Raw genomic sequence first — 23,863 nt, forward strand, 5'->3', positions numbered from 1 at the left:
ATTTGTTACATCATAGCTTAGTTCCATAAGCTTTTCCCTGCGTCATGCTCGCCTCTGCCAGTAATAGCAAACCTGCACACACATTCAGGATTCAAACAGTATAAACAAATCTAATGGCACTTTGTAACATTTAGCAATGGTGCTACTTGTTATTTACCAGTATCGTAGGTGAAGAGATCAGAATTAGGGAACTACAAGTCAGCGTGAATTGTCCCACAGCTGAATGCTTTTTGTGATTACTGCCACAAAGTCATTATCTTTTGACATAAGCTTGAATGCAAACACGACTTACAAAGGAGCAACATGTTGCCTTTGGGACAGAGGCAGATACAATAGTTAAACTCTAGATGTGGGTGTTATCAAAGCATGACTTTAGGTCAAGGAAGTTTTCTGAGGGAAAGACAACAAAGGAGCTGACTGCCAAAAATTTATGGGCAAGTAAGACGTGAGTTAGTCTTAGCTGTGTATTTCACAATAAAATGAACTACATCAGTGACATACCCTAGCAATACCTCAGAATTTACTACAGAAAATACCGGTGGTATATCCTGGCATTACAGAGAGAGAATCCAAGTTTGCACGAATGCTATGGATGACGCTGGTGAATGGCAACACTCTTGCAAAAGGCCTGGTGCTCCTAAGTGATTAAGCCCTGGCAGAAATCGCTAAGGAAATATTCTGAAGATTTCGAAAAGGATACACTTTCAAGTTTTAGCAGTTTCACAACAATGCATTTGCCTAGGGAGAACAAAACATCTAGGAAATAATGGCAGCTACAACTGGCAATTCCTCCTCCTGCCCCACAAATGTGACACTTAGCTTACCTTGATTCTTACTCCTCACTAACGCCCTTGTCTTATCCCTCTCAACGTTCTACCTGGACACCAACATGCTCTAAATCAACAAACAGTAATGAGAAATCAGAAAAGTAAGGCATACCAATGGAAGAAGTTTGGTTTACCAGCTTTAATGGCTATGACATTAACAAACATTTCAACTCCAAGACAAGAAATTCACAATTCAGTAGCCACCTCAGGCAATAAGAATTTACATAAGACAACCACGCACCAGTGCCTCCACTCCATAACTCCAGTGCTCTATAGTTGCACCAACACAAACAGAAGTGTGTAAAAACTTCCATTGCAAAGCGAAAGACAAGCAGCTTCTCTGGTTCCTTTTGGGGATAAAACCAAGTATAACAGTTTAATATCAAAACACACTAAGAAAAATGCAAGAAGTGGGGCATTTCATTTCCATTCCTTTTCTGACAGTGCTATTAGCATAGGTAATACCTGAAATTTGACTAACTCCACTGCCTGCGTTCTCCCACTTGCTTTTAACAGTGCAGCAGAGTGAGGACATCTTCAAGCTGTGGGACAGGCTGCACAGAACAGTCTCCCTCCTTCCGCTCCACTCTGATGGTTCCACTTGTTACACTACAACTTTGGGGATGTTTGATAGGACCCAACCGCAAGCTCTCACTGCCATCCAACCTACAGTTCTCTCTTCCACCTCAGCAAAGGGAAAGCACTGCCATAATTCAGATTGGCCATTTTAAATGAAATAGTACGATATTCCGCATGTCTCTTCCTCTTCAGGTTCTGAACACATCCAGAGTCTTGTTCAATAGCATAATAATTAGTATTCAAAAATTCCTTAAAACATTTTGAAACATAAATTAAATTTCAGCTCCATCCTATCACTTTGGCAGAGAAAACTGTTCCAAATGGAGCTTAGGGAAAAAAAAACACATTGAAGAGAAAAAGCACCCATGTGACTGGGGAAGGCAAGAGATATGCACAAACCCACAGAAATTATGCCGTTTCTTCTGACCCACTATACCGACCCTTTTTAGAGGGATGAGAAAGGACACACTATAGGCGAATTTTGATTTATGCAAATACAAGTAGAACAATCAGCTAGTGCTAAAATAGAAAAAGCCTCAAAGAGCTGAAGAATAGAAAAGAGATGAAGAATAAACAAACCACGATCTGTAACTAAAAGGGCAGAGTACCCAAAATGTTGCAGTGTTTCAGAGAAGTCCTTCAAAAGGCTCCGTAGCTATCCTTACCATTTTAATTCTCTACTTTCACTCACACTTTCATTCTCAGAGCATTATGTACAGCAGAACACAACTGTTACAGATTGCTAAGTGCAGTTTGGAAGTAGTCAAAGGAAGGCAGACCCTGAAAACTTCAGCTCTGTAAGCAAGGATGATCTCTACAGTGGTGACTTGCACTCCCTCTACTATACTATTTGTTTTACAGTATCACTGCAACATGTTGTTTTGTTTGGGTTTTTTTTAAGCTCAGTATCCAAGAAAAACAGGCCTACATGACTGTATTCTGTGTGCATATCCTTCTCTCTCTGTCCTTTTCTCTAATTCCCACTATCAATAATTGTCAGTCCCTGGACCAATTTCCACTGACCTCAGGAAAACTGAGATCCCAAAATATACAAGTACCTCTACATTTTTAAAAAGACTCATTTATTACAAGAGATATTCTTAATTCCTCTCCCCCCAAGCAGTGTCCTATTAAACTAAGGCTACAGGAAAAACAAAATTATTAGACACCAAAGAAGCCACGTGAAAGTGAATCAAAAGAAAACAGCCTTCAAATAATTCTACTGCTTGAAGCAGTGCTTACTCTTCAGCACAACTTATAATTGTGTTTACTCTCTCACCTAACACTTTGTGATCATAGAATCATAGAATCATTTAGGTTGGAAAAGACCTTCAAGATCATCGAGTCCAACCATCATCCACGCCCACTAAACCGTGTTCTGGAGTACATTGTCTACGTGCTTTTTTAATACCTCCAGGGACGGTGACTCAACCACTTCCCTGGACAGCCTATTCCAATGTCTGACAACCCTCTCAGTAAAGAAATTTTTCCTAATATCCAACCTAAATCTCCCTTGCCTCAACTTGAGGCCATTTCCTCTTGTCCTATCACCAGACACCTGACAGAAGAGACCAGCACCCACCTCACTACAACCTCCCTTCAGGTAGTTGTAGAGCAATAAAGTCTCCCCTCAGCCTCCTCTTCTCCAGAGTGATGCTACAGTCTAGTGAGCCTAACTTAATAGAAACTGTTCTAGAAGGTAGATCAGCAGACAGGGAAATCAACCCCACTTTTGTACAGGAAAGTCAAGTTCCACAAACCTACAGGAGTTCTCTAGAATATCTGCCTTACCTATGCACCGATGGACTGTGCTTGATAAAGCCTGCTTTAATTTCCAAGAGACATTTAACAATATTCTTCACAAAAGCCTCTTAAAGAAATTAAGCTGCCATGGCAATAAAAGGCCTTGCACGGATAAGTTATCTGGTTAAAAGAGAGGAAACAAAAAGCAAAACAAATGGTCACTTCTGACAATAGAGTAAGGCCACCAATGAAGTCCCACAGGAATATGAGCTGGAGCCCAAATTGTTTGAGACATTCTTACATCTGGAAAAGGAGGTGAATGCTAACAATTTGCTGATGACACCACGTTATTCATGGTAAGGCAGACAGGACCAGCCACAAAGAATGGAACAACGACCACAGGCTACAGACAGCAAAGCTGGCAGAAGGAATTCAGTAAAGGTTAGAGTTACCCACAGGAATCCCAAGTTTACACACACAGCAATGGGCTCCACACTGAACATTGCCACCTAGGGTGAGCACACACAGCTGAGTCAATCTGAATCTCCCATCTGAAGAAGCAAGAGTCTCTATCTCCAGAACTATTTTTCCCCCAAAACATTCTTGCTGTGGACCTTGCATCACCTCTAGCAACACCTTACTCTGATGGCCTGAATCAATTCATTCACCTGGCAGAAAAATACCCCTCCCAAGCAGATGGTTTTTGCCAGGCAGGGAATTCAGCTACCTCAAGGAAAGGTCAAGCCAGCAACAGCATTAGCACAAAGGAAAGGGGGAAAAACTGTGCAGCTGTGGAGAAAGAGATTCCTCTCCCAGCTGTGGCAGACTGGCAGATCAGCTTAACCATCTTGTGCAATTCCACCGGCAGGAACAAGCTCTTGTGGTCCTAGTGAACAGATCTAAGAAAATAACAATGCAAAAACTGGTGTATTTATCACTCATTTAAGATGGAATTCATTATACATTTGCAAATGAAGTTTTATTTTCCTCTTTCAAACACTAACACGTTGGAATCTTCCTGGTCCTTGGGGATTCTAACCCTAAAAAGGAGGGAGAAACCCTCATGTGGGGGAAAGCAAACATTCTCAGCTTGTCATTTGATTTTTGTTTCAAAAAGCACCACCACATGCTATGCTCTAGTATATAAAAAAAATGCATCCAAGATGAATTGATTTTTATTATTTTATTGCAGAAGAGTATTTGACATTTAGAAACATTTGACACATAGGTCTATTCCTATGTAACTCTATAAAGAAATTTTTTTTTCCTGTGAGCTGAACAATCTGTCAACACTTCTCACTCTGCTAACCTGCCAATATAATACAAGTCTGCTATATGGAGAATTACAGAATACAGACTCATTAGATTTATTTATAGAATAAATAGCACATATTCTGCTGAAATCCTGCACAGCAAGGAACACAGTTGGCTGGATGCTGCCTCATGCTGCTTTCTAGTAAAACATTACTTTTGGGAACCACCTGAAACAACTTGCCTTTCAGCTGAGCAAGGATGGGCTTAAGAATTCAACCTCTTGCTCTCAGTTCTGCAATAAATGATTAATAACTGTGCAACTGGAACTCAGAATACACTCCCACATCAAGCTCTTGTGTCTAATAATGTTGGCAACCACGGCCAAGAGGCCTGTCCCACCAAACGATGTGCAACCAATGCCTTTTTGCTTGTTTTAAGACTGAGACTACAAATCCACCCTGGGCAGGACTAGCACCATAATCATGGAACGAGTGTTTGGCAGCTTGTGGCTAGCCAGCGCTCTCCATCTTTGGGTACGCAGAGAGCAGCACGTATCAAAGTCGGATGCCTGAAGGGATGAAAAACCTCATATTTGCACCACTTGCACCAAACATGGAATTACCCATATTTATAAATGAGCATTTTCTTCCAAAATAAGGTGGCGTTGAGATTGCATAACATGAAAACAGAGTTACCAAATTTATCAAGTTTATATTGAACCTACAGTTCAAAACAGGATACACATGATATATGTGAGTTCGGGCTCAGTAAAGATATCCCGATTAATCTATTGTCAAAGGCATCCTGCCATCTCAAGCATACTGTTATTATTAAAAAGCATTTTCCAAAATACTAAAATGCCTGCAGAGATGCAAACGAGAAAACATTGCAAAACTATCAAAACCAGGAGCATAGTTCCTTCTAACGTTAGCAAAAGGACCTGAGTTACTGGGTATTCTCTCACGAATTATACACACAAATTGTCAAGTGGTGAAATCATTACCTATGTTCAGACCTTCAACAGGACATGTCAGAAATTAGCAAGTAGGTACAAAACCAGAACTAAGGAGAAGATTCCCTCTGCAGCTCCTTCTCTTCAGCTCTTTCAGCCAGCTGAAGGTAGTGTCTACCTTAAAAAAAAAAAAAAAAAAAAAATCAGTGTGGACCTTCCCAAAACAACACTTAGTTTTGGAAGCATATTTTCAGACAGAAAAGTTGAAACAGAGGATCATAATAATGTTTGCTCAAACCCTTATTTTCTAGGGGAACAAAGAAATATGTCTTTGTATTCTGATCACATATTCAACACCCAAACCAACAAAGTTAAATCAGTTTGGAAAAGCAAAATATTGCTAAGAATAAAGCATATCTCTAGATGTCCTGGATAGAAACAACAAAACAATTATCTGCTGGTGAACTCAAGCTTTGTCGGATTTCTCTTTCTCTTCCAAGAAAGAAAACCAACTCTACTCCTTTCTATTTTTAGCCAAATGAGCAAACACAGTGGCACTGCAAGCAAGACGAGATGGCAATCTGCACTGGGAGAGTTTCAGAGCTCCACGTGGTAAATTTGAGTGATTAGAAGTAAACCCCCAAAACTTTTAAAAAGCATGAAGTATCTTACAGATTCTGGTTGGCATTTTTAAGTCCTGAAGCCAGCACATCAGATTTAGATAAGGCACATCCTTATCTCGGCACCAGACTTCAGCATCACCTCCTGGTTTTGACTCCAAGCATCAGAAGCCAGAGCCTCACCCGAACACTTGGGCACTTCAAGGTACATAATGGGGAGAGCCAGATCTCCGAGAGGCCAACCACCGGTTCAACAGCACTGCATCCAAATTTAGTCTTTCACATTCCTGCAATAACTTAAGTGGACGACAAGTTTGCTGCTTTCAGTATGTCTTGTGTTAACTACAGAACTAGCACTTTCAAATTTTCAGCAGGGTGTTCCGAGTCTTTTGTGCATTTTACCAGAAAACAATTTACAAATGTTACAATAAAGACACATTCTTATCCCAGTAAAAGGATTTTTCTTAGAAAGTCATCACAATTAAGCGTTTCTCTCCCACTGCATCCTTATGCTTCTATGGGCTCACTTGCCTACTAAAATGATATCTAAAATACCAATATTTAGCCACCTTATATCAGGGCAAGTCTTTGCAACACAGGAAAAGAAAGGAGAGAATCCAAAATCACCAGTGCAAACTTGAGGTACATGTTCTTCTTGAGGAAAGGGTTCTTTCAAACCAAAAATATTCACTTGCTGAGTTTCTGAATATCCTAAGTAACTCATTTTGTCAGTGCATCCAAATATTTAATGTTCATAAACCTTCTCAACTATCAAAAGGTGTACTGTAGTTTCAGTAGATGTCGCATAAAAATTTGCACAATACAAAGGGCAGGCTACAGACAGAGACAGTAGCTGAAAAGCTTGGAGACCCCAGTCACAAAGCTCTAATGTCAGGGTTTCAGCTGCCCTCACAACTTCTGTCCACAGCCTATTGTGTGTGGACATTTGGCCATAAATGCTGTCTCACAGTGCACTTAGCAACTTCGGCAGGTTTGTAAAATGTTAGGAACCACCAGAGACCATGAGCTGCAAACTGCCACGTGCTCCAGTCCTTAAATACAGGGATTGTAGAAGAGGTGCTTTGAACCTCCAGAACCGGCACTAACTGTTCATTCAGCTTCAGAAAAGTACCATTTTCCACTACCCCCTCCAACTACTGTAAATCCACAAGCATGTCCATCAGCAGTAGCAACCAAGAATTTCAACTCTGTGTTGAGCAGCCAGTAAAAATTACATCCTCTCCAATTAATCACAACCCTGGAGTTAGCCCCTCCGCTCCTGCTCACCCAGAAATCCTGCTGCATCATGGGTTGGCTTGCCATTTCAAAAACCACTGCACCCACTACGTGTACTTTCTCAGGCTATCCACCAAAAATTCATCACAGTTGAATCACAAAGAAAGAAAGAATAAACTGGCCTCTAGTTCCATAAAAGAGCTTCTTCCCATAGTTGGAATACCTTTTGACAGGCAACCTATACACTGCCTTGCGGTCCAGTGATTTCTTCACAGATTGATGGATTATACTGTATAAACACTCATCGAATGACCTTGCTATCTACAGATGAAAAAAAAAAAAAACCCTCACTAGACAAGGCAAAACTGCTTTAGATCCAGAAAATCTGGAGTAATCCTGCTCCCATACCACCCCTATCACGGAAAAGTTAAGCAAGTCCTAAGATGTCTGAATCCAGACATGAATGTCATCCATCACACCAAACACATGACACAATTTGAGAACAGTTGCATTAGCAGTGTGATCTGGAGGCGGCTTTTCGTTCAACAACTTAATAAACGCTACTACTAGACTAACTCTACAGAGCTACAAGTACCACAAAATTGTGTAGAACACAACTGAAATCATCAATAGTTATAAAGCAGCTCAATGTAGTTTAGTTAAACTCACACTGTCTTACCAGAACCTCAGGTTTTTGGCACTGATATTGGGAGTCGCATACCTTTAAGTTGCTCTATAGATGCTACCACCACCTTCTTTCACCCAAGTCACACTTCATCTCGACCACTGCTCGTGCTCCCCGCTCCACCCCCAGGAACACCCAGAAAAGCAAAGCAGGGCCACCCACCACCTCCCGGCACAGGCCAGTCACCGAGTCACCAGCACCCATGGCAGAACTCTTCCTACCAAGCAGAAGCCTTGTTATTTTTGCTATCCAACAGCTCAGGACCCCAGCTTGGTGTTCCTGCCTCTTCCCACCACCCAGCACTGGTCAGGGGGCATTGCCTACACTCGGCTTCTCCCCGGAGCCACGGTTCCCAGCTCCAGTACCACCAGCGGGTCCAACCTACCCACCAGCCACCCCGGGCTGGCACACCGCTTCTCCCACCCCAAAGGTCAGGGAAACACCACCGCTGCATGGCAGCGGTCCGTCCCTCCTTCGCAAGCCACGGAGCGGCCTCTCGCCCCCAGGCCAGGCGGGCTGCCCGCCCCACCGCTACCCCCCTCGCCCTGGTGCACACCCCGCACTAACAACTCGGGGATAAGCAACAGGAGCAGCGGGGCCGAGGGGTCCCCAGCTCCGGGGCTGCAGCCCCCCACCCCCCCGTCCCCCCGCCCTGGACGCCAGCCAGACGCCAGCGCCCCTGGGGCGGCCCGGGCCCTCCCGCCGCCCTCCCGGGGGCCGGGCCCAGGTGGCGGGCCGGGCCGGGCCGGGCCGAGCCGAGCCGAGCCAAGCCGAACCGGGTCGCCCACCGGCACCCGCAACTTTCCCTCCCCGCGGCCACGGCACCAACTCCGCCGCCGCCCGAGCCGGCCGGGGGCCCCCGCCGCCGCCGTGCCCCGCGCGGCGGAAGCGCCACCCCCGCTCCACCCGAGCATCCCCCGCCGCCGCCCGGGCCGCCCCCGCGGCCCTGGGCCGCGCAGCGGGGGCGCCGCCGCCGCCCGGAGCGGGGCGCAGGCCCGGCAGCGGGAGAGGCCGCCGAGCTCGGCCCGGCGCCCCCGGCAGCCCCGGCGGGGACAATGAGATGGCGGCGAAGAGCGCCGCGCCCGGGGGACCCGTTGCTCCGGCAGGAGCCGCCCCGCCCCGCGCCGCCTCCTCTTCCCTCCCCTCCCCTTCTCCTCTCTCCTCGCACGGGCAGCGCCCGCTCCCGGCCCGGCCGCCGCGGAGACCGAGCGAGCGAGCGGCCCCGGCCCCGCTGCCCCCGCCCCTCGCGCCTCCATCTTGGATCGGCGCCTCAGCGCCCTCCCTCCCCCGCGCCCCGCTCACCTCGGGCCGCGCCGCACCGGGCCGGGCGGCACCCCGGGAGCCTGCGGAGCGGCTGGCGCGCGGGGTCCGGGCGGGTGCGGGCCGGGGCCGGGGCGGCGGCGCTGGCGGGGGCCGCGCTCACCGGAGCCGCAATCCTAAACCGCCATCTGGCGGCATTTCCGACCCGCCAATGGCGCAGCCGCCGCCGCGCGCCGGACCCCCAGCGCCCCCTGGCGCCCGCGCACCGCCACTACCCGCCCGCCCGCCGCCGCCGCGCAGGGAAGGAGCGGAGGTGGGGGGAGCGGGGGCCGCCGCGGGTCGGGGTGGCCCCGCCCGGCAGGCGGCACGCGAACGCCGCAAACGTCTTTCGCGCGAAAACGTCGCGCATGCGCGCCCGCCCACCAGCCACCGCTGCCGCTGCTGCTGCTGCCCGCGCGCGGCCGCGGGGCGGAAGGCGGCCGTTAGCGCCGCTACTGAGGGGGCGGGGCATCGCCAGGGATGACAGGAAACCGGCGGGGGGAGGGCACACGCTGAGGCGGGCCTCTGTCGCGACAGAACGTGGGAGGGGCAGGGCCGGGCCGGGCCGGGCCGGGGGTGGTCCCGGTCTCCCTGAGGCGGCGGGGGCGCGGCTCCGGGGCGGACCGGAGCGCCCGCTGCCGCGCTCTGCCTGCGCGCCCGGCTGGGCGGCCTTTCTTCGGCGGCTCGCCCGGGCCGGGGGCGCGGCGATGCGGCCCGTCGGCTGAGGGAGTGGGGGGGAGCCGGGGGCTTCCCGGCATGGGAAAGGCGGGGAGCAGGCGCCGAGGGCGCGGCGGCCTGAGGCAGCGGCGCCGGGCGGGTGTTTCGGCACCGGTAAGTGGGAGCAGGAGTGGGGGAGTCCGGCACCGGGGGGGGCTGCAGAGCCGGCGGCGGGGGAAGGGCCTGGCAGGGAAGGAGCCCCAGCAGCAGCAGCAGCCGCCTCTCGTCCGCCTCCCGCCCAGCCGAGGGGCCGGAGCGTGTTTTTTTTCAGCAAACGTGATAGTTGCCATCGCAACTGGCGCCATCCTCCCATCTAAACCTCCGGAGCCCCGTCTCCTTTTTCACCCGGCTGCCCCCGTAAGCCCTTCTGCACACACCCCGCAGGCACCAGCTTGCTGCCCTGCCAGGTTTCGTGCCATTTGGGGGGAGAAGATCAAAAGCAGTAAGCTTTAAATAAATCTTAAACCTGTAATCTGTTCTAGTAAACCTGAATGTGCCACCTTGTGCTCTGTTTCAGCCCATCGTAATGTACCATTTAAGGCCTTTCTTCTATCTAGCCACGGTATTTTCGTATGCTGTAGGAGACTATATTTAAGTGTTGATGTGTTCTCTGTTCTTTCCCCCATGCTTGGAATTGCAATCTAAAGGGGTTTGTTCGGAGTAGGGTTTTTGGAATGGAAAGTTTGCAGGCAAAGTGGCTCTTCTTCCAAAATCACTTAATGCAAGTATCGCTGCTGCAGAGGTACTAGTTCCAGCAGGCGACAGATGTGAATGCAGAAATTAGAGAAGAGTATTTTTTTCATGGAACCAGACGCATTTGGAGCCCTTATACAGTAAGAGAATAGGTTAGTGAAAGCAAGGGAAATTAAAGGTGTCACGTATAATCCCACTGAAATCACGTGGCAGCTTTAGCAAGCTAGCGTAAATACAGGTTGTTTTCTGGGTAGCAAAATGTTATCGGGGATGTACTGACAATTCGCGGGGCTTACACGTAGGGTTTGTATTTGAATCCTGTGAAGGGTGTGCTGGCTCTTCCCTGAGGCAGTGCTGTTGGATGTGACTCGATTAATTTGAAGACATGGAATACCGGTTTGTTGGTTTGTGTATAACATTTGCTCTAGTGCTTAAGTACTAAAAACTCCTTTCATATAATTGCTCTTTCCTTTTCTTAAATACCTTTCACTATTCATTAAATTTTAATAAAAACTTGGGTTTCTTTGCATACATTTTAAATAAAATTGATTTATATAGTCAGACCATCTGGCTAAAAAGATAAAGGTACTCTGATTTTCCAGCATGCACCGTATCAAATAGTTTAAAAGCGTAGCAGAAATGTAGGCTGTTTCAGTGATACCAACATTTAATTGCCTGCTGTGCACCTTACGTCGCCTTTTCTTCCCCCTCAGTTCACGTTGTGTTACACTAGTCAGACATCACACGAGTGTAGATCCCTTGGTATGGGCAGTTGCCTGAACTGTCAAGCACCAACGAATCTCGAGCAAGGTTAAGGTGGTTTAATGGAGAGGGTGCTGAAACAGGAATTGAGATTTTTCCTGCACCTGATAAGGAATCAAAAGAAAAACCTGCGTTGCGAGAAGGCAGTGCACTGTGCAGGGAAGTGCTTAGCGAAGGCAGCACAAGTTCAGTCAGTTACATGGTTTTGCAGGGACGGAGTGGGTCTTTAGTGCGTATAATATTCAGGAAAAATCATTAGTCTCTAGTTACCCTATAGATATTGCTTACAGGTCTCTGGTAATCTCAGTCTAACCTGGTCAGGATTTGGGGGATTTTCCACAGATGAGGCAAAGGAACATCCCTGTGAGGCCTGCCTTTCAGAGCATGGGGATAGCTGCCTTCTCATTTTCGACTTCATAAGGACTGCGGTTGCCATGTCTGCAAATCTTTCATAATAACATTTCAGTCGGCTGACTGATTTTGACCGATCTGGCAGAAGATGAGCATATTTTTCTGTGAGTTTATTGAAAATTGATGGTTAGAATCAACAGTCAGACCTCAAAGCCCTAATTCCTTCAGGCACGGCAAGGAGAGCTCAGCCTCCCGCTCCCCGGTAGTCAAGTGACATAAAATCACCTACTTCTACCTTGCTAATAAGAAATCTTGGTGTGTATTCTATTAATGATTTGGGACATTTATCAAATCCATTGTGATTATTTGTTCACCCATGGGAAAAGAGGGTTCACACTTTGGCAGTCAGTGATTTCCATGAGATGGTAATTTAAATGGGTGGCCCGGGTTGTCATTTGAATTGGAAATGTTTGGTTTGTTATATAACATGAGAATTATGCATAGTGCCTAATCTTCAGCATTGTATTAAACTGGATTCAAAATCAAATTATGTTTTTCATAGACAATGCAAATAAACCATTTTATGTTTCCAGATATGAAGAAAAATAAAAACTTCATGTGATCTCCACAAAAGGCACTAGCAGAAAGAGAAGTAGCAAGTTTTCTGCGTAGGCTGCACTGATTTCCCTTTATTTTAAATTTGTGTCTGGGACAAACATAATGGATTTGGGATATGTGCTAATCTCAGTCTCTATTGAAATTCTCACTGGTTAAGAAAAGCAAGGTCACCAAAGAGTACAAATAAATGTACTGTGTGAGACTCAGCGTAACATTTGTCACATCCTCAATATTTAGTAGAGAAAATTAAATTTTGGCTTAAGCACTCCTGTTATTTTTTTGTTCTTTGTTACTTCTCATCTCCTCCCTTTCTCATTTCTCATGCATTTGCCCTTCCACTTTCCAGCCCTTCCAACTGTTAGCATTCTTAGTGCTGAAGAACACAGGAGGGAATACGGTGTCTGTATAGGACAGCCATTTTGAGCTACGTGCTCATGATCTATTGTTTTTCTCCAGAGAGATCTCTGAATACATTGTGCAGGTCCAGTACTAAATTTGCAACTGCATTTTGTCTCTTTTCTACACCCTCTTCTACATTTGTTGGAAGAAAATGTAAGCTAAACTCAGGAAGCAATAAAGTTGCCATTGTATGCTAATCGTAAAAAATTAGTTACTTTGGCTTTGTTTTCATGAACCAATAGTTGCAGCATGTACTCGGCTGTTTCTTAGTAAAATGACTGAGTTTATACAGGCTACATCCACTGTCCCTCTAATAATAATGCGTGTTGTGCAACTTTTGTCTTCTTTTCCTCCAGCTTATTTTGTTCCTCCTTATTTTGATCCATATATTGTGCTTAAATCAAGATGCTCTTAATTTTTTCAAGATGTGGGGACAGCAAGGCAGAATTGTGAATTTATAACACAATGAAAATGCTAGGTAGGAAAAGCTGGGCTTGTGAAAATCACTGCCTTCCTGGACTTATTCAGTGCACTTTGCATTTGCGTGTTAAAAGAATCCGAAATTAACAGCTTGAAGAAGAAGTGCAAATAGCAGGCAGTGAGACCAGGGTAGATTTCTGCCAGGGTGTTTTTAAATGTTTGATGGGTTGTTTGAACTGCCCACTGCTGCAGCTGATATGCAGCTCTTGCCCTCTGAATTTACTCTCCTTGGCATTTCAGCTGTTTCTTCTCAGGTTTCTTGCAGTATTTAAACCGTACATTGATGGGCACTCTGGGGTACTCCTCCAACGTTTAGCAGCGTACTGGGTATGCTTTGTTTTTTCAGCTGAGCTCTGCTGAAAATGGGTTGGCAGCAGAAACACGAACAGGCGGAGAGCTAACACAAGGCCTCCTGAGCAGACAAAGGTGTTCCTTGTCCTCAGACCCTCCAACGTCTACTGGTCTGCTTGAGTGAGGTATCTCAGGGCTGGGAGCATAGTCTGCCAAAGCAAGAGCAAGATGGTGACCCAGGATCCCTCGCCTACTTGTGCAGATCCAAACTGGTGCTGCCACCTTCCTCCAGAGCTGGGACTCGGTGCCTGCCCCTCTCCCCACTCCCATTCATCCCAATCCCTACCAGGGATTCACTCTGCCTGCAAGAAGTAGGCTACAGCTTAGCTTGGGTGTAGCAGGGGGTTCAATAAACACTCAGCCTGTGAGGAAAAAGGAGGAATGTCCCATTCTTATGTAAATTATTTTTGCCAGGAATCACGGGCAGTGCTTGGCCATCATGGATTATGGATGGAGAAAATGCAAAGGCTGAACCTGGCCGTGGTATTTTTTTAAGTATTTCTGTGAAGAGCTATTGCACTCACTTTTACATTGCCGTTTGATCTGTGGTGTCCCTGACAAACCGCCGTCATGCTGTCTAGCCCGATTGTCCGCTCGGCTGTGATCTTGTGCCTTCAGGACCCACCTGCTCTGGTGCTTCAGTGCTCCCCACGGAGAAGGACTGCAGGGTTCTCCATACCTGTCCCCAGCTGATACCACAGAGGCCAAACTGCTGCTGCCTGCAGGGCTGGGCTCAGCTCCTGGGGATGGATGATGGGATCGGGAAGATGGGTCCCACTGGGCATCCTCTCCTCCGCAGCGCTGGTGAGGCAGGACAGCAGGCATGGGATGGGGAATTTTGTTGTTACTAAGCTGTAGGAACCTTATGCTCACAAAGCCACTGCTTGTTCTTTGGATTAGTTCCATCAGTAATTCTGAGCGGTGGCTGAGGAGTGGTTTTGGCAAGACGACACTGATTGCTTTCTCTCCATCTGAAGTTTTTTGGGTTTGGTGGGGGTGTTTTTTCATAACGATGCACCTGGCTTGCCAGTTCGCAAGGAGCATGCCCTCAAAGGCACACTAGTGCTTCTCAAATTTTTGACTTTGAAAAACAAGTAGAATGTTTCATGCCCCCCTTGGGTATTACTTTCTGTGCTGAGATGATTGTAACCTTTCCCATTTGACATCTGAGAGCATGTACTGCTTCTGTTTAGACACCCGGACAAAGATGTAGATGACCGAGGTGTTTTCCCCTTCTGGTTCGGGATTAAATCTCTCAGTCGCAGGTAAGGACTGCATGTGTTTATTTGCTGGGGCAAACAGAAGGCAGGGAAGGTTGCATTTCTCCTGCTGCCGCTTCATTTGGAAGGGCTCTCTGCGCAGATGGTGGAGGGCACTGTGGAAACAAAGTAATATCAATGACATCTCCGTGCCTGAATTAAACTGAGCCAGCGCTGTCACGCTGGGTTTGGGGACAGCGATGGCAGGCTCAGCGGAGAGCTCGAGGGAATTAAGGCCACAGGTGGGCTCCTCATGGGCAGGCTACACGCACCCATGACAGCGGAGACCAAGCTGCATTCGTGCTGGTGAAGGCCGGGCACGTGAAGGGATTGTGTGCTTGTTTTGGGAGGCCGATGCCGCCATTGTGACGCATGTGGCACTGCACATGTTGCTGCCTGTGTCACGGTGGTGCGCACAAAGCACAGGCACCGAGGGGAGAGCTTGCACCGCTTGTGCAGTGGGAAATGGACCTTCCATAGGAGGCAGAAGGGTGGTGCTTTTGTTGCTGTGGGTTTTAAATGTCTGCCACGGGAAGGTCTGGTTTGTGTAGTCTGGATCAGCCCTCTAAATTTTCTCCATTAAAAAAAAAATAAAATCAGATTTGAAGAACAAATCTGTTGCAAAAATCAATCACTGGAAATAAAAGGATGTGAAAAGAAGGAGGAATTTTTAACGCTGTCAAAGTATTGTTCAAAACCACGTTGTTTATTCATGTGCTAACTATGCTGACTTGCTCAGGGATACTCCCTATTTCCCCGTGTTGCTCTCTTGTCAGTTTAGAAACAAGGCGATCATTTCCTCTAGCCAAACTTCTTCTGTGATCTTGTAACATTAGCAAGCAATTAACAGTAAGCATAATTCATAATTATGGGGTATTTACTATCCAAAAAGCGTAGCACTTTCTAATGAACACTTTCTCATTAGAATAAGAACATAGTAGAATGCGTTATATGTACTATACATAATGAGAATATATGTCATTTTCAAAAATCATCGACTGAAGTTCCACGGTTGGCTTTTAAGGAAATCCAAATGGCCTAACTATCAAAGGTATTTAGCAGTAACTCAGCAGAAAATTAAAGCAAAACTAAGAACTACCTACTAGTACTTGGACTTGGTTGATAAAAATAGCTTATAAACACTACCAGCATTTACATACTAATGAATCTCTCCCTATTCATTAAAAAAAAAAAAATAACTGTGCACCTCCATTTTTTTTTCTTAAGACCCAGACGTTTCTCTGAGGAAATGGATACATCTTCCCAAAAATACCCAGTCAAAAAGAGAGTGAAAATTCATCCCAACACAGTAACAGTGAAATATACTTCTCATTATCCCCAGCCAGGAGAAGAGGGATATGAGGATGTTAATGAAGATACTGGAGTATTTACAGAGGATAGTCCTAAAACAAGACTACTGAATGATGGGAAAAAGAGAGAAAGGACCTTTTTTGGTACAATAGACACCAAGCTTCAGCCAGCACAACTGCCAAAACCTGATGAGATTGGCCAATCCCAGCATTTTCCTGAAGGAAATATACTGCAGTCGAGGAAAATGTGGGTAGTCCTTTTCGGATCTGCCGTGGCTCATGGATGTGTGGCTCTAATTACAAGACTAATTTCTGATCGTTCCAAAGTGCCATCCCTAGAGTTAATTTTCATCCGTTCAGTCTTACAGGTTCTGTCCATTACTGTTGTGTGTTACTACCATGAGCCTCCCTTTGGCCCCAAAGGCTACAGACTCCGGCTCTTCTTCTATGGGGTCTGCAATGTTATCTCGATTACCTGTGCTTATACCTCCTTCTCTATAGTTCCCCCCAGCAATGGGACCATCATGTGGAGGGCTACCACTACAGTGTTCAGTGCCATTTTGGCTTTTTTACTCGTAGATGAAGGAATGGCTTACATAGACATAATTACTGTAGTTGGCAGTGTGTTTGGTGTTTTTCTGGTCATGATCCCCAACATTGTTAAGGAGGAAAACTCTTTGCTGAGCACCTGGAAGGAAGCTTTTGGCTATACCATGACCGTTATGGCAGGTTTGACCACTGCTCTCTCCATGATAGTCTACAGGTCAATCAAAGATAACATCAGCATGTGGATGGCACTGTTTACCTTTAGCTGGACAGGAACGGTGTGGGGAGCATCCACCATGTTCTTGCTTCAAGAGCCAATCGTCCCACTGGATGGAGAAACCTGGAGCTATCTCCTTGCCATCTGCCTGTGCTCCACAGCAGCCTTCCTGGGGGTCTACTATGCCCTGAGCAAGTTCCACCCTGCTTTGGTCAGCACCGTACAGCACCTGGAGATAGTCATCGCCATGGTCCTGCAGCTTGTCGTGTTGCACATCTTCCCAGGTGCTTATGATCTTGTTGGGGGAGCGGTTATTTTGGTTAGTGTTTTTTTCCTCGCGTGTTATAAACTGTCCTGGAAGAATTTAGGAAGGCAAGATTACCAGGAGATTGTGGATTCTTCCATTAAATGAATTGTGGTTTTTGCCGTCCGATTCTGGCTATGTGACCGCATGAAAGTAACATATTTCAACTCTGCGGTGTTCTAGCGTAGTGGCCAGGTCCTCTCTCTACTGTTTAAATTCACAGCTGATGTAGCAATGTTGGCATTTCCAGACTTCCATGACAGGTGAATTTGTTCTAGTGCGTACAACCACCAACATACTCTCATATGGGAAAAGGCTATTTGTCTCCAGCACGTAGGGTGCGTGAGTGGAAGCACAGGCTGGCCCATGGAAGTGCAGGCCAAGTCATAGGCATGTTCTTCCTCACCTTCCCTGGATAAGGCATTACAGAGACAGAGGGATTCGCTACTGACTCTCATTCCTGTGCAGCGTGGTAGTAGGAAAATGAACAGTAAAACCATTAAAATGGTCAACTAGAGTGTTCATTATCCTCTGTAACACTTCTTATGCTTTGGCTGTAATATTCTGAATGAAGTAATGCTAATATTTCTGTGGCTAAAACTTGCATCTCCTGTGTGTACAAAGAAAAAGTCAATAAAGCTTTTTGCGCTTTGTGGTCAAATGTCTGTCTGAATTGATGCAGGAAGCCCAGACCTCCTGTGGGGGGAAGAGCGCCCCAAAAACTGGATCTCCAGTTGTGCCACAGCTGTGAAGGAGAGGTCCCCAAGAACTATAAGGTCCATGATAGATAAAAGATCTACCCCTGAAGCAGAGCAATATTCTTTCTATGCAACCAATTTTTCTAAAAGAGGTTTCGACTATTCTGCAAGGGAGAAAAAAAAGGAAAAAGAAAAGATTGCATTTGAGATTGAGGTGTGAGCAGCAGCAGTAACATGGAACAGCCTGACAGGCATCCAGTGACATTAAGTCAGTGTGCTTGCGTCCTAACGCTTCAGTTAGAAATTAGATTTACAAAAAGCCCCAGGGTTTTATGGTTCCAAGTAGTATTCCTAGCCATGCTAATGTATGGCTAGTAAAGAGAAAGCCTACTGTCTGAGAATCTGTGTCCATGGGCTCCACGCCAACCAGGACCAGCGGGCACCTCCCTGCTCCAGTGGACTGTGCCTCTATTCTGGGACACGAGCATTTTCTGAGGGAAAAGGCATTGCTCAGGTGACTCCAACCAGCCCAGCTTCCCCCATGGAAAACGCCATGGAAAATACATGTTACTTGGGAAAAAGCCACAGCAGCAGCAATCACTTTTATTCCTACAAATACCTAGGGAGACCAGGTTCCCTGACATCAGTCAGCCCAGCCGGCAACATTCCTAATCCATGCAACACTTGTGTGCTCCTGTGTCAGTGACGAGAACCACCGCCTGGGCCATGCAGGGAAGACACGTTTCCTCAGGTGCTGGCACAGTTACAGCTGCCCCGACAACTCTGTTCCCTTTAGGAGCACGTGGAGCTGGCAACCGGAGCTCTGCCCACTGTAGGAAGGACAGGAGGAAGGGGAGCAGGTAAGGCAACGCAGTGCTGGGAAAGCTGTGCCCATCACCTTCTCAGCCAAAAAACCCTTTGGCAGCTTAGGGCCCTGGCAGGGGCAGGGCAGTTCCCAGCCCAGAATCTTGCTGTGCTTCTGTCAACTCCTCGTTTCCCTCTGGGGCAGATGGTCTTTCCTCCTCTGAGGGATTAGACAGTGGGAAAGCTTCCTTTGTGGAAAGCAACCAGGGCAAAAGGCTTCATCTCCTATGGCTTCCATGCCTGCTACACTCTGGAGGGAGTCGAGCTTTGAGACATGCAGGCACGCACGCAGCCAGCTGCGTACGTGCTGGCAAGCGAGCAACACCCAACAGCGAGACTCCTCGAATGCCTGCACCATGCGGTGGGGACAAGAGAGTCCTCAGCAAGCTCTCGATGAGCTGCTCCAGCCCCAAAGCAGCAAAGCCCCCTCCTCAGCACAGCTCCCTGCTGCCTCCAGCCACCTGCGCTAGCTTCTCTGCTCGAGCCGCATGTGCTGCAGAGCCGTGCCAGCCCCACTATGATCCCTGTGAGCACAAGCTGACATACAGCTAAGCAGAGCTAAGAGCACGTTGCTGCCGAAACGGGTGATCCCACTTCCTCCTCCTGCCACCACCAGCTGCCACCTCCCCAACGTCTGATCCACAATCACAAACTGCAGGCTGCATCAGTTCAACTTAGGGATCAGGCGCAAAACTAATCCCGCCAAAACCTGAGCCCAAACTGACACAGGCAGCCAGCACCCAGGGGCCAAGCAGGGCACAATCCCGTCCCGAGAACCTGGGTGATGGCCAGGGAGCAATCCCCGGGGTCTACGGGGCTTGGTCCTGGTCCAGCTGCGCCACAGCCTGCACTAGGTCCTGCACAACCAGGTCCACGTCTGCCCGGGTAGTGTCTCGCCCCACGCTCAGCCGCAGGGCGTTCTGCGCCACGTCGTAGGGGATCCCGCAGCTGAGCAGAATCGCAGAGGGCCTGAAACGCAGATAGGGGGCTGAGCAGGTTTAACTTGAAGGCCGAGGAAGCACATGCACCTCCAGAAAGCTTCACCAAGCCGTAGGAGGGAGCACATCTGCAGATGCACACCAGGCAAACCTGCCCGCTTTCCAAAGGCACCTGCTCCCGCTGGGCTTGTTGCCCTACGGTGGATCTCACTTTTCCCCTCCAAGGAGGAATCTCTCCCATGTCCCTGTGGGTTGGCAGCTCCACCATGTCTACAGGGCATTGCTCTAGACCAGGCCAAAAGCACCTGCTCCCCAAAGGAGCCTGGTGGAGACTCAAATCGGGCTTGAGTGGGTGAGCCAGGCACACACAGACATAAGGCTAACTCTTTTCCAGCAGTACCAGGGGCTGAAGAGTACTTCCAAGCTCAGCTAGATCACCAAAGCCAGGAGGGACAAGGTCCTTCCAGGCAGCAGTCAAGCGTTCCAGCTGCGTTTCCTGCAATAACCTCCTTCACAGCCCTTCACAGCCCCTCTGGAAAGCTCTGCACCCTCTTTTGCTCCAGGTGACACTGCCCACAGCCACCCGTGGTCCCTTTCCCTGTCTTATTTCCCTCCCTCCCACCCACTGTCCTCCAGAAAGACGCCCCAGGCTTGGCAAAGCTGGCTGCTTACCGATCCCCTTTCTCAGAGTGGCAGGCAGCCCCAACGCTGGCAAGAAGCGTCTTGCAGCGAGACAGCACCCTTTGCCCTGCAGCACACAGAAGCACAGGTCTCCCAGTGCCCAGGCTCTCTCCAAGGGCCGCTGCCTGCCTCATCTCCCTGCCCGAGCCACAGCCAAGCACCCGCCGGTCTCTAGCCACAGGGTCCTGTGCGGGGCAGGTGCTTGGCTCTGTGGGCACCATCACAGGGCAGCAGTAGGGTAAGAGCTACCTTGAAGGCCTGGGCCCAGAATGGAGAAGTTAGAGGTGTTGCAGAGTCGCTTGGAGCCCGTAAAGTGGCTGTTGAGGTGGATCCTCTGCTTCCCAAAGGAGGCCTGGAGAAATCAGAGGGCTGTGAACCACTCTGGGTTCGCAAGCAGCTCTGTCCTGATGAGGAGGTGGCAGAGCCAGAGGGACATACGCACCCTGGCTCCAGGCCCCACAGTCTGCAGGCTGAGACCCCGGGAGGGGAGAGACAAAGGAACCAGGTCTGCTCACCTCCAGCCTGGCCTCCAGGTAATCCCGAACATCCTGCATATGAGCCTTGTAGGCCTCCCAGTTCTTGCTCACCAACTCTGCAGCCTGAGGAGAGAAAACCCAGACAGGCTTTATCAGCGACCCCCCAACACCTCCCTCCATGCGTGGCCCCCTGGCACGTGAGCCCAGCCCGGGAACAGCCTCCGCAATTGCCAGGTCCCCAGAGTCCCCCAACAGCCTCTCGGTGCCTTGCGCCACGTGAGCTGCCTGACTGCCCACTGCCAGGGCTGCAAAGCCTGCTGCAAGTGCTCCGAAGCAACTCCTTTGACTGGCACCAGAAAGCCCCATCTCCTTTCCTGGTAGTTCACCCACCCTCCCACACCTTGAGTTTGTCACTTCCAATGACTGGGGAGCACAGGTAGCTGTCTCCGTGCTTGCTCTGCTGAGCAGCAACCCCAGGGAACCGCACACCCGTGACCATCACTGACTCACCTGGCCGAGGCCGGCAATCATTGGGGTGTTCTCAGTGCTGGAAGGGAAGAGGGAGCAGTGAGTTATTTCTCCAGACCAGAAACCCAACCTTGGGGCACAGACATTCCCGGCGTGGGACCCGTCACTGCTGGCACGGGGCCCTGGACACCCCTCTGAGGTGGTTGGGAAGGGGGCAGTTCCACCCTGTGGTTCCTTCCGTGGCAAAGCCTGCGCAGCAGGCTCCCATGGTTCCCATGCACAGATCTATCTCCCTGCGCTGGGCTGCCTGCCCCAGGGCTGGCAGGTGACACAGCTGCCAGCTCAGCTCGGACTAAGTAGCCACACGTGGTTTGGCTACCAGCCTGAGGCCCAGCTCTCCGGGCCACCACCCAGCCACCTTACCCCGGCCGGAAACTCCTCTCCTGTCCCCCTCCGAAGAGCATGGGGTGCAGCGGGGTGGTGGTGCCGGGGCCACGCACATACAGCGCACCAATCCGCGGGCCATAGAACTGTGGGAAGAAACGGCCATGGTGACCCTGGGGACACTGCCAGGTGTCCCTTTTCTGTACTCCTGCCTAAATCCGAGTGCCCTCCAGCGCTGACCCCTGCCCCTCTCACAGGCGCAGGCTGCTGCAGAGCTGTCCCCCGCCCTTGGCCTCCTCCTGGTCCCCCTTCCAGACAGGTCCCCCGACTCACAGGAGCCTTGTCACCCAGCTGAAGACTGTCTTCAGAGCACTATCCAGCAGGAAAACTTTGGCCGCTGATGAGATATCAAACTGTGGGGGGCACCCAAAGTCTCCCTGGCACCCCAACAGACATGTCTTAGAGGGCGAACAGCGGCTGGGCCACGTGAACAGGGCCATACCTTGTGTCCCACGATGGTGAGGTAGTCCACCCCCAGCTCCTGCACATCCACGCGCCCCTTGCCAATCATCTGCGCCGCATCCGTGTGCACCAGGATCCTGGGCAGCCCCTCCGCCACTCTCCACTGATTGAGGGCATGGATGCGCTGGCTCAGCTCCGTTACAGGCTGGCGGGAGGGAAGAGGGCCTGCGTCCCAGGGACCATTGGCTCCCCCTTACCAAGCACCTTTTTGTGAGGATGTCCCCACCTTGTCCCACTTGTCCACCCCACCCGGTCATGGAGTCTCACCATGATGACCCCAGTCTCGTTATTGGCCAACATGATGGAAACTAGGCAGGTGGTCGGCCGGATGGCAGCGAGGACGTCGTCCACCTCAGCCCGCCCGCTTCGTGGGGACACAGCCACAAAGGTGGCTTCTGCAAGCCAAGAAACAAGCCCTGAGGTTTGCTGGGAAGCCAGACAGTGCCCAGGGCTGCCCGCACCCCAAAGCAGGCAGGTAGAGCTGTGCAGGCAGCTGGCACACAGGCAGAGAGCACAGCGGCTCTTGGGGCTGGCATTGGATGCCAACGGCATAACGCACCCAGCTTGAAGAAATGGGGGCACCATGTGGGGAGCCAGTGCTCTCGGGGGGGGGACGACATCATGGAGCAAGCGGGTCCCCGTCCTCCTCCCCAAAAATACCAGTGGAGAAAAGACCCCCTCACAAACCCCAGTCTGCGGCCAGACATCCCCGACCTGTCCCCTGCGGTCCCTCTGCCGCTCACCTGCCAGGCTTTCCTTCACCAGCTGCTCCAGTGGCAGGCGGATGGAGTCGTGCTCCACGCTCGACGTCACGATGTGCGGCGTCCCCCGGCCGTCCCCCGGCCTGGCCTGGCTTTCGCGGAAGTGCCTGCGGGCGGTGTGGATCACCATGTTGTTTGCCTGAAGAGAGAAAGGCAGAGGGGAAAAGGAAGGCCCAGAGAAAGGGCGGCGCCCTTTGTCCTTGCTCTCCTCTGCGGCTGCTCCCACCTCCGTGCCCCCCGAGGTAAAGACGATGTCCTCTGGCCGGCCTCCCACCATCCTCGCCAGGCTCTCCCGGGCGCAACCGATGAGCTCCTTCGCCTTCCTGCCTGCGGGATGAGACCCGGCAGCTCCTCCGCGGGCTCCCGCGGCCACGGGGCTCGGCCCGCCCGCGGCGGGGAGCCACGACACGCCGCGGCAGCTCCCCTGGGTCCCTACCTGCAGGGTGGGAGCTGCTGGGGTTGCCCCAGGCCTGGAGCATGGCATCCTGCACGGCCTGGGCCGCCTCAGGGGCCAGGGGGGTGGTGGCGTTGTGGTCCAGGTAGATCCTCCTGCGGGGGCAGGCGGCGGGTGAGGGGGCGCGGGGGGGGGGGCGGGAGCAGGGGCGACGGGACGGGGCAGCCTGGGGCCTCACCCCTCCGCCGCGTCGCGCCGCGCCTCCGCCGGCTCTGTCCCGGCGCCCATCGCTGCCCTCACCGTCGCCCTCCTGCCGCCGCCACCAGCCTGGCACCACAGGGCACAGTCGTGTGGGCGCCTGCGGCGGGAACCGGGCAGCAGCCCTGCCCGCCCCGCCGCCTCGGCACCGCCAGTCAGCTCGCTCCTGCCCGCCCCGCCGCTGCTGTGCCCGCCAATCAGCTCCCTCCTGCCTGCC

The 23,863-nt window shown here is 50.3% G+C and overlaps 3 protein-coding genes across 14 annotated transcripts in view; 1 reads left to right on the plus strand and 2 right to left on the minus strand.

Annotated features, from left to right (window-relative positions):
- The window catches only part of STAG1 (stromal antigen 1), a 207,162-nt gene extending 197,786 nt beyond the window's left edge, over positions 1 to 9,376 (minus strand). For 2 of the 7 annotated variants that reach the window (XM_052804005.1, XM_052803997.1), the window contains exon 1: positions 5,407 to 8,794. The gene's annotated coding sequence lies outside the window, so the exon portion shown is untranslated. Of the gene's footprint in view, positions 1 to 5,406; positions 8,795 to 9,198 lie in introns of those variants that run through there. The other 5 variants (XM_052804002.1, XM_052803998.1, XM_052804000.1 and 2 more) reach the window with 5 other exon arrangements.
- Positions 9,377 to 9,735: 359 nt separating this feature from the next.
- On the plus strand, positions 9,736 to 17,863 carry SLC35G2 (solute carrier family 35 member G2). Of its 3 annotated transcripts, none has more exons than XM_052803020.1 (3): positions 9,737 to 10,026; positions 14,760 to 14,831; positions 16,053 to 17,863. In XM_052803020.1, the coding sequence occupies exon 3, from the start codon at positions 16,075 to 16,077 to the stop codon at positions 17,308 to 17,310; it is 1,236 nt and encodes a 411-aa protein (XP_052658980.1). In that variant the 5' UTR covers positions 9,737 to 10,026; positions 14,760 to 14,831; positions 16,053 to 16,074; the 3' UTR covers positions 17,311 to 17,863. The 3 variants fall into 3 exon arrangements, with proteins under 3 accessions (XP_052658981.1, XP_052658980.1, XP_052658982.1); XM_052803022.1 differs by lacking the exon at positions 9,737 to 10,026 and adding an exon at positions 10,330 to 10,354; XM_052803021.1 differs by lacking the exon at positions 14,760 to 14,831 and having other exon boundaries at positions 9,736 to 10,026.
- A 604-nt stretch (positions 17,864 to 18,467) lies between these two features.
- Positions 18,468 to 23,814, minus strand: SCLY (selenocysteine lyase). Of its 4 annotated transcripts, XM_052803017.1 has the most exons (12): positions 23,627 to 23,814; positions 23,431 to 23,543; positions 23,221 to 23,321; positions 22,977 to 23,133; positions 22,501 to 22,628; positions 22,214 to 22,378; positions 21,751 to 21,857; positions 21,370 to 21,406; positions 20,899 to 20,982; positions 20,633 to 20,735; positions 20,375 to 20,450; positions 18,468 to 19,733 (listed from the first exon to the last, which is right to left on the minus strand). In XM_052803017.1, the coding sequence occupies exons 1-12, from the start codon at positions 23,674 to 23,676 to the stop codon at positions 19,574 to 19,576; spliced, it is 1,281 nt and encodes a 426-aa protein (XP_052658977.1). In that variant the 5' UTR covers positions 23,677 to 23,814; the 3' UTR covers positions 18,468 to 19,573. The 4 variants fall into 4 exon arrangements, with proteins under 4 accessions (XP_052658977.1, XP_052658978.1, XP_052658976.1 ...); XM_052803018.1 differs by lacking the exons at positions 20,375 to 20,450; positions 20,633 to 20,735 and having other exon boundaries at positions 18,468 to 18,730; positions 19,542 to 19,733; positions 22,977 to 23,101; XM_052803016.1 differs by lacking the exons at positions 20,375 to 20,450; positions 20,633 to 20,735 and having other exon boundaries at positions 18,468 to 18,730; positions 19,542 to 19,733.
- Positions 23,815 to 23,863: the final 49 nt, after the last annotated feature.

The sequence above is a fragment of the Harpia harpyja genome, chromosome 12 (assembly GCF_026419915.1).
Source record: "Harpia harpyja isolate bHarHar1 chromosome 12, bHarHar1 primary haplotype, whole genome shotgun sequence".
NCBI classification, from domain to species: domain Eukaryota; kingdom Metazoa; phylum Chordata; class Aves; order Accipitriformes; family Accipitridae; genus Harpia; species Harpia harpyja.